The 17,890-nt window shown below is 41.3% G+C and overlaps 1 protein-coding gene across 2 annotated transcripts in view; it reads left to right on the top strand.

Annotated features, from left to right (window-relative positions):
- dock9b (dedicator of cytokinesis 9b) overlaps nucleotides 1-17,890 on the top strand; it is a 62,377-nt gene that overhangs the window by 3,581 nt on the left and 40,906 nt on the right. Inside the window, exons 1-2 of one of the 2 annotated variants that reach the window (XM_008285406.1) lie at nucleotides 14,185-14,374; nucleotides 17,760-17,876. In XM_008285406.1, coding sequence (XP_008283628.1) covers nucleotides 14,258-14,374; nucleotides 17,760-17,876 — 234 coding nt within the window. In that variant the 5' untranslated portion in view covers nucleotides 14,185-14,257. Of the gene's footprint in view, nucleotides 1-14,184; nucleotides 14,375-17,759; nucleotides 17,877-17,890 lie in introns of those variants that run through there. The other variant, XM_008285407.1, reaches the window with a different exon arrangement.

Genomic DNA, 17,890 nt, shown 5'->3' on the forward strand with positions numbered 1-17,890 from the left:
GCTGCTCACAGCGGATAAACATTAACATAAGTTGTGGGTGGTGGTGAGACCGCTTCACAGAGAACTTGGAAAACCAAAAAATGAGCGTCACATTTTAGTACAAACTATTTCACATTTCTTTAAGTTCAGTTGAGTGATGTGTGGTACCACATTCATTGTGTTATTTCCCGAATGCTGCAAATAGTTGTTGATTTAATTGTACACCATCGATAACGATTACTAGGTAGTACTACTGTCAAGAATTAGTACGTGGTGTGAAGACGTGCAGAGGAGCCCTGGGCTGAATGCAAACACTGACATGCTAACATGCTCACTAAGATAGTGCTATTAGTAGGTTTAATGTTGGCCATGTTCATCTTTTTAGTTTAGCATTTCATCATTCTATCATCTGCTGTTTTTTCAGGAAAGGCTTATTAACTATTTACAGTTACTATTTACTATTTGGACAAATTGAAAATTTGACTTGGTGGTAGCACTTGATGAAAGATAGAGGCTTGGTAAAGTTATGAGGATCCTTCCTCGGGGCATTTTCACTGTATCCTGATGGCAATTCATCCAGTAGTTGTTGAGACATTTCACCACAACTTCATAGTAATGGTTGGAAAAGTCAGAGCACAGCCAGAGTCAGAAGGTTCTCTATCACCATGTAATCACAATCACAGGACCAAACCTGCTTGCATGGCTGATAAAGAGGCTTTCCAGATATATGCAATGTCAGTTCCCAGTATGAGTTTTGTTTACAGTAAGTGGTCAGAATTTAGCACATACGCTTATACACGTGTGCCTACATGTGAATCTGTGTCTTGTCTGAAGTTTTGGACAAAGTGGTTAATGCACAGCCTCTGTCCTATTTAGACACCAACAAAATCATACAAAACTTCAACCAGGCTTCAGAGCCACAACACAATATTGGTCTCCTCAAAGTTTCAATTGACCTGCTGCTGTCTCAGACTTTGATAACTGTTAGTTGACATTTTTTTCACCTTGTGTGGCTTTTGGCCTTTTTCTAAACCATCACAAAGGCCAGGTTGACATCTAGATTACCTCTGTAAGGTGTTACTTTCAAATGCAGAACTTTCCCAGTTTGAAATCTGTCTTCTCTCTGAATGCCATGAAGGCTGACAATTGCCTTAATTTTCACTTAAGGCTGGATGACTGTAACTCACTACATCTGGGTCCTGCACTGTGTTGCTGCAAGACTCCTAACTGGTGACAAAAAAGGACAGCATCACACTAAAATGTATAAGATCTCTGCACTGGCTGTCTGTTCATAACAACACTGACTTTAAGGTTGTTTTATTTGTTTATTAGGCCATGCATCAGTGAGAACCTGGTACATGTCAGAACTTTTGTTCCTACTCCACCTAAAGGCCTCTTAGATCCTCTGAAGGGTTGCTGTTAGCTGTTCTCAAAATGTACATGTTTTAGTGACTTCTGGTTGCTTTTAGTTGTCTTATTATTTAGTTGTTTAAAATATTTATTTTATTTTAGAAATTGATCTTACAGGTAGTTATCCTGTTTGCCTTGGGGTTTTTTTGTATTTTATTCATTGATTTTACAAATGTAATCACATTTTCTGTTTTCTTCTTTCACATATTTTTGTTGCTGCCTGTCTTATGCATGTGCAGCACTTTTGGTTTGCTCAGGTTGTTTAAATATGTGCTATCAGCTTAGCTTTAGTTCTATTACATGGTGTATGCTAAGCTCTCATGAATGGAAATAATCTATTATGCAGTGTTATGTGGTTTATGGACAAGATCAGAAGTGACTTCAGTGTGTTTGCATATTATTGTGTTGAAAGGATGAAGCTGATAGCAGAGGCCAGGATATCCTGACTTTTAGTCTCTTATGTCAGTCTTCAAAAACTCTGTAACCTACATTTCCCAAATGCAATCAGCTGCACATTTGTTAAGACGGTGTTTTAAACTCCACACCTCGACTTCATAATGCAGGCTTTTACATTTTTTTCATTTAAGCTAAAATGATCCTAGTGACATCATCCCATTACGATGACCTCATCAGGATTATTTTCTAGGATTTGACAAAGAACCTCAAAAGCTGCAAATAGTACATTATGAACCAGTTCTGACATGTGTTTTAGAACTTCCCAGATTGAGCGAACCAGCTTTTATGTATAAAATTGGTAAAATGACCTTGTGTGTCTCATTTGTTAGAAATAGTTGCACGCCTTTGAAACAACCATGATTAACAAAACAGTTGAAATTTCAATCAGCAGCGCAGCCAGCTCCGTCTGCCAAAATTGGGCAGTGACCATAAAAATTTCCTCTGACCCAGTTGACACAATTGCACATCCAGTTCTGTGTAACGTGTAAAAATAGACATTTAGTGCAGAAAAAAAACATTCATGCTCCCTTTAACTGCCACAGACTCATTCCCTGTGAAAGTTTGTCAGAAATAGGTAGAATTAGAGCGCATCAACCAAGCGACCTAGTTAGGACACGATCTGATCAAAGGCTGCAGCATTTCACTTTACTGGTTAGCCATGAGGAGTATTGAATATTGCTAAAACTGTGCCTGGACACAGTTTTTCCTTTTGGAATACCTGCAGGCCTTTCATGAGGTACTCGATACACAAATCACATGAGTGTAACCCAGATTCTGCTCCGACACTCATTATTGTTAGCCTGAATTAGGTCCCTGATGAAACTATTGGCACATTTGCCCGAGACGAAGACAGGAATCACAGTTAGGCTGGCAATAAAAGCACAATTGGAGCACTATCTGAGCCATTTACACCATCCGTCAACAGTGTGCTCTGCTTACTTAGACATGGCCTCATCATTTAACAAAAGCCAGATCATCTCACTGATACTGAATATTTAGATCCTGCTTGTGACAGATCTTCTGAGCAATCCTCCCAACATAATGACATAATAACATCATTTCTGCTGTATAATCAGAGCATGCTGCCTGCTCTGGAAAAACTGTTCCATTATTCTGTCTTTAGCCGATTGTCTTCCTCTGCTTTTCATCTCGACTGGTTGAATATTGTCACATTTCATTTAGAAATGGAGCCATTTTACCTTATGAGCAAACCTCTCACCACCTTTTATGTAGTGTAGGAGAAATACTTGTAGTCGTGCTCCTTATATGTGCAGAAATGTAAATAACTGGGTCTTAACATTTGCTGCTACGTTACACCATTTTTCCACTGGTAAAATATAAAAGTGGAGATTATAATATTACATTTAAAGTCGCTCTCCAGTCTGTGATTAAATCCCTACAAACTTATCTCTTTGTGTCAAAGTTACTTATTCAGATTTTTTTTATCTTTTGCATGAGAAGAATCCCTCCCTAACTTAAAATGGATTTGATGTAACTTGCTTCCTTTGAAATATGCAGATTTATTTATTCTCAGCCTCTTCCTCCATTTGCCCCTAACAGCTTGCTGCAGCTCGAGCACACCAGCTCACCCACGACTCTGCTCAGACACTGTAAACTCTCAGCTACACGTACATGTTAGAAACTAAAGAGGAAGAATGATACAGAAAGTCCCACCCTGCAAGTTGAAAGGATTGGTTCCTTAGGTTTGTGACATATGAAACCCCAGAAGTCTGAATCTGTGTTTTTGAGCCTGTTAGCAGTACATTGTAGTTTCAAGGTAGAAATGCTCTGTCATGGTGTTGACTCATTTTTATTTAATTTTTTACACTCAGTTGATCCTCATGGAGAAATTCTCTTATCGCATCTCCCAGGAAGTTGAGGTCAGAGGGCAGGGCCAGCCTCGCTAAGTCGCCCCTGGAGCAGATAGGGTTAGGGGCTTTGCTCAGGGGCCTAGCAGTAGCAGCTTGATGGGGATTGAACCCTGAACCCCAAAGCCTTCACATATAAGCTATTTATTCAATTATCTTCCCTTAAAAAGCTGAGCTGTAGATATCTCTTGAGAAATTACGAGCATGTGTCAGCAGAATTTATTAATATTACTATTTCCCCCCTATTTTAGTCCCTACATTTCTTTAATCTTTCGTACCTTATAAAAGGCAAAAACAAAAATAGTAAGACTAAGTGTTTTTCCACAACAAACCCAGATACGTTTTCTTTCCCTGGCCCTCACATCAAACCACTGCTGCCCTGCTGTCTTCTGAATCATCGCTGTGCTTTGCAGGCTCTCTGGGCCACGTCAGTGTGTTTTGGACAAAGCTCTTATGATTATGTGTCTCTAGTTTTTTTTGCACATGGCTGCAGTTTTCCTGGTACCATCTCTGTTTGCTTTAATTCCTGTGGATGCACAGGGAGGCTTTACCAGAACCTATTAGTAAAGATTAGGTCTGAAGTATTATTGGCCTTTTTTTTTTTCCAGTGAGTCATTATGCTTCAGTGTTGTTGCAGTTTGAGGAGCTGCCTGTGGGAGGCAGCAGTGATGCGTAGCTTCTCTCTGGAGGTACTGTGGAGAACAAATCATCTTGTTAGAATTTAAACATGTAAAGACAAAGACTTGTGCTTTCTAGGGGGAAATATGGGTTTCATTCTTTAAGCAAGTCTGCTTTGATTTATTCTGTTTTCGTTGGAGTTATGTGATGAGAAAAGCGTGCAGTGGCATGAGTGAATGCCATCCACTAAAAATAAAAATGTGTCTAAAAACAGTGACTCGCTGCCAAGGGACCAACCTTAAGTCATCTTTCATGTTTAATTGTTGTCCATTTTTTCAAAATGAAGAGAGGTCGTGTCAATATTTCATTGGAATGAAACTATTTTAATCTGGGACCGCCAGTGTGATTTGAAGATGAGTCTTATTTATTATTAAACAGCACACGGGAACAAATGACGACCAACTTTTATGGATTATGATGAAATAATTGTGTCTTCCAGTGCAGCGTCTCCGAGGTTTGCAGATGGCCGTGTGAAAAGGTTATCGGGTGCATTGCTGGGTGCAGTTTGATTTCATTAGATTAATGCACTCTGGTAGGAGCAGACCTAATACGTTATAATGCCATCATTAGCAGAATGCTCCTGAAGCTTTTTGAATAAGTCTGGAAACACTGCAATGGAAAAAAAAAACAAAACAGTTGACGCCCTTAAAGGGGCAGCATTTTTTTATACATGAAGATACTTGCCCTCTGTAGTCTTTCTAAGCTGAGAGTTGTCTTTGTTTGGGCTGACACTAACAGAGGTTTCAGAGAGGGAAACAAAACATGCTGTTGAGGTGCATTCAGAGAATTAAAGGAACCACAGTATTTGGAACTAGAGCCTTAGCGTCCAGATATCACCACCCTGCTGCATTCTTTTATAATCTGTCTTCTGAGAGTCACCCAGTTTAAAGCATCTATTATTATTGTTCTTAACAATCATGAAATGTGAAAATGGCTGTAAGTTGTGTAACGATGAACACAGACAATTAACAGGTCTGCAGGCAAACAGACACAATTAGCAGCTAGAGCTAAAAATAGTGCAGCAATCACAAGAGTCAGATATGTTTTGCGGTAGTTGGTCGTCACCAAAGACAGAACCAAAGCAGTGTGACTATTAAAACACAACTCAACAGCCAATGCAAGTTAACTGCCTATAGCCCTTGTCTTAAGGAAGAATTAAACATATTTTTAAAATGTATTAAAACCTTCAACAATATATTTTATGTGATTAAATTAATGTTCTTTTTTATAGATACCAGAAAGCTGTGGGTTTTTTTTTCAGTAAACACTCACCACCATTATGTTCTTGTAGTGACTTTATTTAGGGGCCTTTCCAGCGCTTTGCGGTCAAGCGATGATGGACAGATGAGGCTTCTCCAGCATTTTTGTGGGAGTTTTTCCAGCATGAAGGGGTCCTTTTTTCTGAACAAAAGACTTTAAGAGCATTGATGAGCGTTTAGAAGTCGTGGCACCACTTTGGTATTCTTTAACAGCTGCAAGCCAATCATTTCCAGGAGTGTTTGTGTTTGGCTTTCCAAGCTGTACAGACAGACTGGAAAACCAGCGGCGTGATGATACCAGCAGGGTGATGTACCCGAAGTCACTCTGTGGCATCCCCTCATCGGTCCTCAGTTTTCTTAGAGTGGTTAATTAGACATATTTTGATCATTATCTTCAATTTATCTTATCAACTCCTAATGAGTAGGATGGGAACAGGACTTAATTTGCATTTCTTTCTCCAAATATTTAAAATTTTGGAAAGATTTTTAAGGGGACCTACCAGGAAATGCAGCTGGTTAATTAAAATATACCTTTAATTAAATTTCCAGTTCTTTCACTCATCACATTTTCTTTGACACTTCAGCTGATTTCACCTCGTAGCTTTTATTTGACACTTTCATTGATTACGTTTGTCCACGTCTACCAACGTTCTTTAAACTCACGTTCAGCTGCTTTCGTCTCGTGCTCTTAATGACACAAACTCACTTCAGTGGATGCATATTAACTGACATTTCAGTTTACTTTTCAAATGTTTTCACTCAGAACTTACACTTAAATGAACACTTTAACTTCATTATACTTAAAGATCTTTCACTTCCCCTTCAGCATTTTCTTTTAGTGTTTGTATTTTTCAACTTCACAACTTTAGGTCTTCTTTAGGTCTTTTTGATGTTTCCACTGCAAGCTTCATGAACGATTTTTTTGGCCTTTTCTAGTGGCTGTTCTATAATACTTTTTGATTGTTTTAAGCTTTTTTAACAGTTCCCATGATTCCAAATGCATCTACTTCATGCTTTCTCTTCCGTTTTCATATGATTTTGTCTATTGTTCCCCATTTCGCTGCATCATTCAATTAAAAGTAGGTGAGTGTGTCAACCACTGATGAAATATTTACAGGGGCTGAAGAAAATCCAGAGGATTGCTTGTATGTGTGGTTAAATTAGCCTTTCATAAGCAAGCTTGTATGCTTCCAGTAGTGTCTTTGTTTCTGCAGAGAGGACGTGCGAATGCGGAGATGTTAATTAAATCATGATTTGCAGGATGTCACCAGGTTTGTCCTGGTTGTCCTATGACGCATCAGGCTTGATGGATCAGGCCAGCAAAGTGTTCAGGGCTAAGTGCTGGGCGACACAAGGTCAAGAGAAGTGAAATCATTCCTTTTTATGTCTTCAAGAGCATTTAAATAGCATCTGCAGGATGACTGCATCTGTTGTAATTTCATTGAGAAAGAGCAAGCAGGGAAAGCAGCAGAGAGAAAGAGTAAAGCAGTGTCTGCAGCAGCCGCTTTATGAGAGCGTGAGTCTGTGTGTGTGTCTTTGTTGGTAACAGTCTGCTCGTACTGTTGACAAAGCATGCCGAGTCAGAGAAATGACTAAGCTGCAAGAGTGAGGGGAGGGGGAGAGAACGAGAGAGTGAGGGAGGAGACAAGTGAAAGGCATGAGAGAGAGATGGCAAGGCTGAGAAAAGAGCGAGAGAAAGGCAGCCTGAGAGAAAGGAGAGCATCCTTATCCCCCAGCAGAAGGAGGAAGGAAGGAGGGGAGTCAGAGAGTCGACGCCCTGCCTCGACTGAATGAGCAGCTCCACGCACTCATCCCTCATCCCTCCATCCCCGCTGAGCAGCACACAGGAGGATACAAGTCAGCGGCTTGGGCTGAGGTTTGCTGACGAAGAAAGCAGCAGAGTTTCAAGCAGAATGATCGGGAATCCTCCCGAGCTGAGGGAGACCAACTGATACCTGAGCGGATTTAAAACCCGCCATTACACCTGTAACAGGACTTTTTTCTAGATGTGTGGACGAAGTTGAGAGACAGAAGTTGGGGCAGCTGCTGCATCTGCCCAGAGCTGTCATTAAGGTTTTCCTGCATGGTGGCTGTGGGTGTTTGGCGACACCATGGGATGCACCACCAGTGTGGTTCTGTTGGAGGGGCTGCGTTCCATCCTTGAGAGGAACTGTGGTTATATCAAGGGGGCGGTGGAGCTGGGAGGTGTAGACGAGGAGGAGGAAACACTGAGTCTGAGAGGATCTCAGCTCTGGATGCCCACCACTGCTCTGGTAAACTCTACTTATCAATATATTCTCTGTCATGTTTGTGCAGAATTTTACAGAATTTCCCATTCACGTGCTTATTCGTTGTATTTTAAATTAAGTTAAATTCAGTTTAAAAGAAGATGAAAACATTATAGCTCAGTAGATTTCAGATTGTTTTAGCCTTAGACACCTTTTGTTTCAACTTTTCCATATATTTCATTTAACATATTGTGTCTTTCTTTAGAATAGAAACTAGGTAGAAAAAATGAATAATTTACAGTCAGAGGGGAGACTTAAGCACGAGTTCCTGCACAGATCAACAGAATTTTGGCTAATAATCTCCCTAATAGACTCCCCAGAGGAGCCAGGTTTAGAAGTCAAGTGTATCAGTGCCTCCAATCACACAATTGCGCTGCACATCAAAAGGTTTAACATTCAACTGTGAAAGAAAAGGTCTCAAGTCCAGTTTGCTTACAGTGAGCAATTAAAGTGGAATGTGACTGTTTCAGAGTTGTTTTTACTTGAGCTACCACGTGAATTTATGCACTACTGCATTAAGCTACTTCCCTTAAGTTGGCTCCATTAGCCAGCAGCCATCCCTTTGTTAAGCCAGAGAGATTTAATGGACAATCAATAGCGAGGGGCTTAAGTAGGATTGGTAGTGTAAGCCAAGGACATTACAAGAAACCATTATCACTTTTGGATGCGGCGTTTTCCTTTACGGCCATCAAGACGCTAGCGTCCCAATTACCATAAAAATAACAATTACATGGTTTGTTTTCAGAGGAATTAAGATAAAATGAAGACAAAATACTTACTGAAGCTGTACTTGGAGAACATAAAAATTCTTCTTCTTCAAGTGTTGATCCCTTTAGGCTTCAGGCTGAAACCTCCCTTTGCATGAGATTTTTGTATATTTTAAAGTATTTGTTATAAAATATTCCTGACTAATGAGCAGCACTAACAGTTAGATAGATAGTGACCGGACATCACCCTTTGGTTTGTGGACTACTGTTTTGAAGCATGTGAAAGTCACCATGTCTGTCTCCTGAAACCAGATGTTCCGTACGATGGCTGGGTCTGACTGGAGAACCTACGCATGGTGATATCATAGCGATCTGCCAAACACAGAGTAGCCCCACCCTAAAATATACTCTGCCTTGTCTTCAAGTTTACTCTAAATGGGACCATAATTTACAAAATGAACATCATGCTGTTGTGAAGGAGACCTGAAATTATGATTTGAAACCATAAACCCTTACTGCAACCAGACGAAAGAAAGAAAACAGGTTTAAATTATTCTAACCCACTGTACATCCTAATCTCATTGCAGACTTTATTGGTATTCATACTAAGTCAAGATGACCTGTGATCGACTGTTAGATTTACTAAATGTTTACCTACTAACAGTTAGCAAGCATTGAAGCAGTTATTGTAGTTAGCGAGGGCTGCAAGGTGGCTCGGTGGTTAGCATCATCGCCTCGCAGCTAGAAGGTCGCTGGTTGGCGTCCCGGTGAGGACACCCGGGATCTTCCTGCGTGGAGTCTCCATGTTCTCCCCGTGCAGCGTGGGTTCTCTCCGGGTTCTCCGGCTTCCTCCCACAGTCCAGAAACATGCTGAGGTTAATTGGTGATTGTAAATTGTCCGTAGGTGTGAATGTGAGTGTGCTTGGTTGTCTGTCTCTAAGTGTAGCCCTGTGATAGACTGGTTACCTGTCCAGGTGAACCTGCCTTCACCCTGAGTCAGCTGGGATAGACTCCAGCCCCCCATGACCCTGGTGAGGACTAAGGTGTAGAGATGATGATGGATGGACGGACGGATGGATGTAGTTGGCGAGCTAATATGCCATCCAGGCAGGATAGCGCTAATCAGCCACAATAGCTTCATAGGTCATCATGGCATTCAATGCAAACAGAAAAAATTGCGTTGGTCAGTGTGTTTACGTTTTGCTACTTAGTACATTAATGAGTTCATTCACTACCAGGACGTTATTTTCGCAGTTCATCAAAATGCACATTTGCATCACTGACTTATATCTCTGACATTCAACCATAATATTATTTACTGACTCATTTTGTTCATGGTTACTTTCCAACCTCTCTGGACCAGCCCCAAGCATTCTCGTGTGGTTTAGAATAAACGTCATCATTTTGTAAGAAAAAAAAAGATTGAATACATGAATGTGTGTGTTTTGCAGCTACAGTTTGTTCCTATGGACTGATCCCATGCAGGGACTTTCTGCACTTCAGCTGATGTTGAGCTGAGCTCTCAGCACCTCTGGGAGCTCTGACATCATTCAGACTTAGGGAACTCCCCTCTCTCATATCACATTTAACTTGTCCCACATGTTTTTTCTTTGCATGGCCTGTAGGTACAGTCCTATCATATTGACCAGAAGACAGAACACTGAGCTGCTCATTGACTTTTTGATTAGAGGACATTCTGCATTAGTAGTTAGAGACGGTGGCTGTGTGACAGATGAGAGTGAGTTATCGTTTAGGGAGCTACCTTGCATTTGATTGCTGCATCTGTTTGCACTCTGAAGGGAAAGTTTCACTTCTTTTCAGGCAACACCCTCACACTTTCTCTCTCAAGGGCGCCTGTAGCGATGGTTGGCTCCCAAACATTACGTCAACCTGCCCTTATGCAATTCTCCACAGACTTGTGCAACGCTCTGCGTCTTTATGTGTCTGTGTGTGTGCAGGCCTCTTGGGAAGGGTGTGGAAGGCTCACATGTCCTAATTGATTCAAGCTGTGTAGGAACAAATGGACGCCATCCTTCTCCTCCTCCTTCACTGTCTCTGACAACTTTTTCTTTTTTACAAAGCTCTTACGCAGATGGCTCTGTAAACTAAGTTGGTCTCCCTCCAATCAGACACATCCAACAGTCACACATCCTCGTGGTATTGCTGGCGTGGTACCAGCGATAGCTCCAGAAAGCGTGATGGCATGAGAGCTCTCCAGAGATGTGGGTGAATGAAGCAGGATGACCTCAGTGCAGTCAGGGTCTGGACAAGAGGCTGATTATCCCGCTGAGCTGGTGACGCTGTCGCTGAGGCCTCCGCAGCACGACAGGGTCCCAGCAGTCAGCAGTTCATTAGAGAGCAAGACCGGACACCGTCATCCCTGCTGCTTCACCTCAGCACGTCCTTTACAACACACTGACCTCCATACTTTAGGCTGTTAAAAGAAAACTATTTGTTTCCAACCAGCCTAAACATTAGAATCTTGTTTTATAGCAGAACAATTTAATCATGTTTCAGAAATTCTGACGTGGAGACATCAACGATGACGTGAACTTTTTTTTTTTCCCCTAATTGTTTAAAATGCAGGAGGGAGCAGGAAAAGAGTTTTTGACATCACTTGTTAGGTTTCATCTCATATGTGTTGTGTTTTCCTGGTCTTATTCTATATTTCTTGCCTGTTTTACTGGCTGTGTTTGCCTTTTTATTGATTGATTAACTGTATGAATAGACAGTTATTTAATTCAGTGGCTAGGCGGGCATCTGAGCTGTCCTTATGGAATATCTATTAATGTGTGTGATGGTCTTACCGCTGCTGTTGTGGTTGTATGTCGATCAAATGTCATTCAACCCAGATAAGTGGCAGTATTTTACAGCCTCGGTGCACTTCCCTGTGTTTTTACAATAATTATTTCCCTCAGTGGTGCATTTCAGCAAGTCTCTTTGAAGAGAGTAGCGTTGGAACAACTTATGCAAATGATCAGAGAACCCTGCAGTACAAAAAGTCAGACTCACACATGCACACACACTTGTCCGGCTTTGTGTTGAAATTTTGTTAGGAGCTGAAACTGCAGCGGAGAGATGACGGCCTTTGAAGTCATTCTGACCCGTGGCATGTCATCTCCACTCTGACATCCCACCTCCCCCTCTCTCAGGATGTGTGCACGAGAGCGCCGCTACCCCTCAGCCCGTGGAGATAACTGGATGGGTTATTAATTAGGCTTGTTGAGTCAGAAACATTCTGCGGCTTGTAAACGTCTGTGTGCCTTTGGAGTTGTGTGTAACGCAGAAAAAAAGTCTCTAAATTAAAAAGGATTTGCATACGTTTACCCACAGTTGATCCTGACCGAGAGCTTTAAATGTCATCATTCTGAAACACAAGCGCCGATAGAAAACAGCTGAGCAGTGGTGCCTCCGTTGGTTAAAGATTAAAGGCACGCGACAGTCCTCGGAGAGAGCGCCGGCTGCATGGAGAAACAAGGCCTAACTCAAAGTGTTCCTGAAGCAGCAGGAGAGTATGAGTGCATCTGAGAGCCGGAAAAGGGGGAAGTGTGTTTTAACAGACCCTGCTGTGGGTGCCTGCTTTAGCGGATACGGCATAGGAACAGTTCAAAGCAGAGCAAAACATCAGTGGGGCGTAAAACTTGATCAACCCAGATTGAGTGTCTAATTACTGATACTGTGGCCACTCAAACTGTTTTTTTTTGTAGTTGCACATCCTGAACAAGCTGAATGCAAATACTTTGTTTTAGCTGGTCGTCAATCCGACAAACACCTCGTCAACTTTCTTTTCTTCTATCAGCCTTTATGCACTCTAATCATCAAAGTTACAGGATGTAAGAGCTCCTTTTTAAGATAACTGTAAAGTAAATATTGGCCATTCCAGCTGTGATGAAGTGGCAAAAAAGTTTAAAACAAACAACAAATAAGATAATTAGTCTAAACCAAGCTGTGACTTCCAGAGCTGAAAAATAAGGAAGTACCATAAACTACAGTTCCTCTGAAGGCCACTTGAGATGGGTTCTGGAAGACAGTAAATCTTCATAAACCATCATCTGAAAATGTCCAACTTGATAGCAGAAATGAAATGTTTACAAGCTGGTACAAAGAACGGTTTTGGTCTCTACAGCCAGATTCCCTGTTCATGGCAACTGTATGGGAGCTGAATTTATATATATCTTACCCCTTTTGTTTCCATCAAGAAATTGCTGTACTTGAAGTTGTGCATTTATAAGGGTATGGCTGCTTTGAGTGACAGGTGAGGACAGGCTCCACCTCTTTAGCTGAGAGTTAGCTGGAAGCGTCAGGCGCTGCAGCGATGGAGATGACCACAACCACCACACTGAGCCTCAAAACCGCTGTTCAGGAGACTTATGGGTGATGTTATGGAGGGTTTTGTCCATCTTTATATGCAGTAATTACTTCACACAAATGACTCCAAACATACTGTACATCTGTGGGCTAACATACCACACCATACCAGAACACCAGAGTATCGCCAGTGTACCAGATGTTTGGGAGCACATGTGAAAACTAGTTGTCTGAAGCCTTTTGAGTCTCCAGGAAGTCAGATAAATGTCCTCAAGTGAAGTTACTTGAGCCAGCATTGGGTCTGAAGACTACAAGTTTGTAAAAAATTAAATATAGTAAAAAATCTGGAAAGAAATGAGCCTAATTAGCTCATCTCTGCTGCAGGCAACACTGGAAACTACTAGACTTGAATTGCTGGACAAACTGGTGCATTATAGGAAATGTAGGCACCAGGTTTAACAAAGGAAGAAAAATCATAAAAGAGATTTTAATCTTTTTCTAAATTGTCCCTTTATGAGTGGAGCGTTCAGTGTTGTGCTACGCTGGTGTCAAATGCTTCCAAAGCAAAGTGTGCTGATGCTCTTCCTTCCTGACATCTACTGTCTGTGAAGTAATGGTATTTTGAGTCGCATATTGTTAGTAAAGAGGAGATTTCTGGTTGCCTTTCAAGTGTGATCACAATTAAAGTCAATATATCAGATTGTCTACTGCAGTTATGAAATTAATATTTGATTCATGCATTACAGAAAATGTGTATCTGTAAATATTGACCATGTACTATAATAACTAAAGTACTTTGTGCATTAGTGTAATTACCTTATTACCTCCTATCCTCCTACCTATACCTCCTCAGGTCGTATTTCATTCCTACCCTGTATATGCAACATATCTAGAGTTGTCTTTTCTTCTACCTTTTCAGCTGCTCTCTGTTTTCAACATAGTTCGGATCAGCAGACACATGACGACATGATCTCTGGGCCTCTTCCAGGTTTTTAATGGGGGAGTGGTTGGTGTTCCTTCCCCTCCTACTCACACAAATCACATACTGTACATACAAACATGCACACATACATGTTCACACACTCGCACAGCTGCACAGCTGTGAGGGTGGGAGGGGCCCTTCCCTTCTGATGAGAGACAGAGCCAGAGAGAGAGAAAGGGAAAGAAAGGCTGGGCTGTCGTGATCGAGTGTAGCGGGAATCTGACTGGACGACGACAAAGCTCTCACACTGACTGAAAGCAACTTTGTGCCATGGCAGAATCTCACACCTGGTTGTAGCGACACACTGGCAGGACTGACCAGCATGCAGGGCCGGACAGGCAAAGCCCCAAAAAGGGAGATGGTGATAGAGTCTCCACAGCAGTACAAGAGCCTGGCTGAGATTGAGGCAGAGGTGGAGGCAGGGTCACAGGTGGCAGCGGTGAGTTTGTACTGTACCATCCTCTATGTAAAAGTTAACCTATTTTTTATTTCTAAAGCCCGCTCTTGTTCTGGAAGTTGCCAGCTAAATGAAACCGATGCCATCGGATTGTTTAAACAAGTTTTTTATCTGTTAGATTCTCTTTTAGGAGCAGCTTTGAAGATTTTTTTTTAAAGGGATTTTAACGGAAATGGGAAATAGCAGCTTCAGGGTACACCTCTCCAGGGGGTTGAATGTTGAGCTTTTTTTAGGAAATGGAGCACTTGTGGCTCCCTTTGTTCATTAACTGTTGCTGTGCCTCAGAGTCAGGGAGTTTAACAAGTTGGCTGCAAAGTTAGTGAGATGATAGAGATATAAATTCACTAGTTTGTCAAAGTGTTGTGTTTTAGTGCCGCATCAAGATCAGAAGTTGTGCAGAAGTCATTTATTTGTAAGGTAACAGGATGATTAAAATGACATCATTTGACCGTATAACACATCTTCATGAGCAGAATATCATCTCATGTCTTTCTCCGTAATGCATTCATGTGAGTTAATCACGATCAAGTCACACAGTTCACAGCTGCTTGTTGTTGACGCTCCGTCTGACTGGCTAACATCCAGCTGGAAATCACAGCTGACAAATTTCTGCTTATCAGATGATCTTTTACATCCAAAGGGTGGAGAGATATAGAAAGATATTTGCATTACATCATCAGGAGGATTGGTTGGATGAATTCAAATGTAAATCTACGGTCAGATGTCTGGATAATTAGCCTTAGTTTGTTATGTGTTCGTTGGAATCAGACCAGGCGGTTCATCCAAATAATCTCGATCACATGCATGTCTAATGGCAGAATTCAAACCACAGAGTTTGTAAATGTACAGAGAGCTGAGTGATCGCTTTTAGTAATATGTCTGCATGCATGATGTAGCTGGCAAATTGTCATAAATTATCATTTTTGGATCTATTGTCGTGAAATGTTGTACAGACATTCATGGTCTCAGGAGGATGAATCCCACTGATCCTCTATCACCACCAGCAGGCATACATTCATCCACTGAAATGTCTCAACAGCTGCTGGATTTGTTGGCCAAAACCTTTGTCCAGATATTCTGATGATAAATTCATATGATTTTAGCGATTCTCTGACTTTTCCTCCACCATCACTTTCAAGTTGATGTTCCTGGTTTTCAGTGAAATATTTCTGCAATTCCTGGATAATTTGCAGTGAGACTATGTACACAAATTCATGTTCTCCTCCGGATGAACAGTAATAACTTTGGTGATTCCTCAGAGAATAGGTTTAAAGCAATAGCCAGATGCTCACATGGACACTGCTTCTCTCTGCTGAAGTCTCATATTGGTTTCAGATGAACTCTGAAAGGTTTTAGCAGAGAACAAACACTGGGATTCTGTCCTCTGACAGTGAAAGTGCTTGAAGGGCTTTCTTAATGCCAGAATACTAAACCAAGCAAACTGAACCTGTTTCCTTACTGAAATATGCATCCTTGTTTTAAGATAGACTTGACTTTTCCTCTGGAGCACTGTCAGTTCAAAATGTATATACTTCAGTAAATACCCAAATATCTGCAAAACTAAGGACATGTTTATGAGCAGCAGCTGCACTTGGTGTTTAGTGGTGATTAGCATGAATGTTAGCTCTGTTATTGTGAGCATGTTAGTCTGCTGATATTTACATTTAGCATATAGTGAACCCTAACTGTCTTACATAGTTGTGAGTGCTTCAACAGAAGGCAAGTGGACTTCTGTTTTTGGCTCTTGAATAAGTTTCACCTTCATCCAAGAGGTTCTGTCAGTTCTAACTGACTGGGGAGGGTTGGATATTTATTCTCACCCCCAAATCACATGGCTCTCGTAACTGGGGGTGAGAATAAATACCTGAAACACTCAACTGGACAGCTGGATCTATGGAAGAGTCTTGAAAGAAGGTGAAATGTTGAAAGAACCAGTAAGGAAGTCTGGTTGCTTTTTACTGAAATACTTCAGGTCACCATGACCTGTATGGCTGACAAAGGCTCCAGCGTGGCTGTGAACTCTGAGTCAAGCTTTTTTTTTAGATAACACTGTTGTCTAGGCTACTTTTGCAGGTGAGAAATAACTGGTAAATTTTAACTTTACATACAACTGACATGCATTCTTTATGGATGTGTCAGTCAGTGACCTACACTCAGAATCCCTCATTTAATCCATAAATCTGTCCAGTTTGTGTTGCCTTGAACTGACCTCTCTCTGTAATTGTCAAGTCTGGATTCACAGCATTTTGTAGCTGTCCTCATACTTAATTTGTGTAGAAAGACATATTATGAGGGCCTTCATGTATTTCCCTCACAAACAATGTTTATAATTGACATTGACAAGAAGCATTTTAAGAAACAAATTTTAGAGCATTTTATGAGCACATTACATGAAACAGTTTTTAAAACATTTAAAAGTTGCAGCGTTAACACAACAAGTCATGGTTTTATTGGGATTTAGTTGTTTGACTTTTGGATGGCTGACCGTTTCCCCCTATTTCCAGACTTTATGCAAAGCTAAGCTAAGCTAAAGAGCTGCGGGCTGTAACTGTATATTTAGCTGACAGACGTGAGACTGGAATTAGTCTTCTAATCTATTTCTTTTAACACAAGAGACCTAGTTCAGCTTTTAATAGATCTAAGTCTTATTTGTGTCCTCTAAATGTAATTTGCAGCTGCAGCGTGTGTGTCACATGTGAAGATCTAGTTTCTTCCTCAGGGAGGACTGGCTGGAGAAATCCCTCGAGTGTTTTCTGTGGAATGTTACAGCTGATGTCTACAGCGATGGGGGAGTTTAATCTCATGAACTAGACTCTGTTATCTTACCTACTGTCAAGCATCAATGCTTGTGTCGACCCTTCTGTTATAATGTTGTGTAACGTTGGAATCAAGACCCCTGTTTGGGTTCTGTATCTTACACACTGGTGTGAGAAGGTAAGGCAATTCTGAGAAGAGAGATTTGTAGAGCTGCAGTGACCACTTATCTAGTTCAGGTTTTAGCTCATGACACTGTGACTGGTACAACGGCACACACAGACTCACTCATCCATCCATCCTGTCTCTCATCCAGCATTGCCCCTTTCTCTTAACCCGCATTGATTGCGGCCTCTGTGCGAGTTCCTGCTTCTGTATCTGTCAACCAGTAATTCTGTGAAAGAACAATGGCATGCTGTTGTCCAGACAGTGTGAACACCACAGATTTCCCTCTGTAACCTACCCCACAACCGACGCAATGACACCCTTGTTAATTGTACAGTTGTTGGTAAAATAATTCAACAGGTTGCTTGTGCCTTTGCTGTACTTCAACATATTTTAAAGAGAAACAAAGATTTACAGGCAGGACTGATGATATCATCTGCTTCTTTAGGTAAAACCAAAGATCATAGAGCCTCTGGACTATGAGAATGTGATCCTACAAAGGAAGACCCAGATCATCAGCGATGTTCTACGGGACATGCTGCAGTTCCCCACGGACGACTTCCAGGTAAGAATAGAGCG

Source organism: Stegastes partitus, unplaced genomic scaffold, assembly GCF_000690725.1.
Source record: "Stegastes partitus isolate 25-593 unplaced genomic scaffold, Stegastes_partitus-1.0.2 Scaffold401, whole genome shotgun sequence".
NCBI lineage: Eukaryota > Metazoa > Chordata > Actinopteri > Pomacentridae > Stegastes > Stegastes partitus.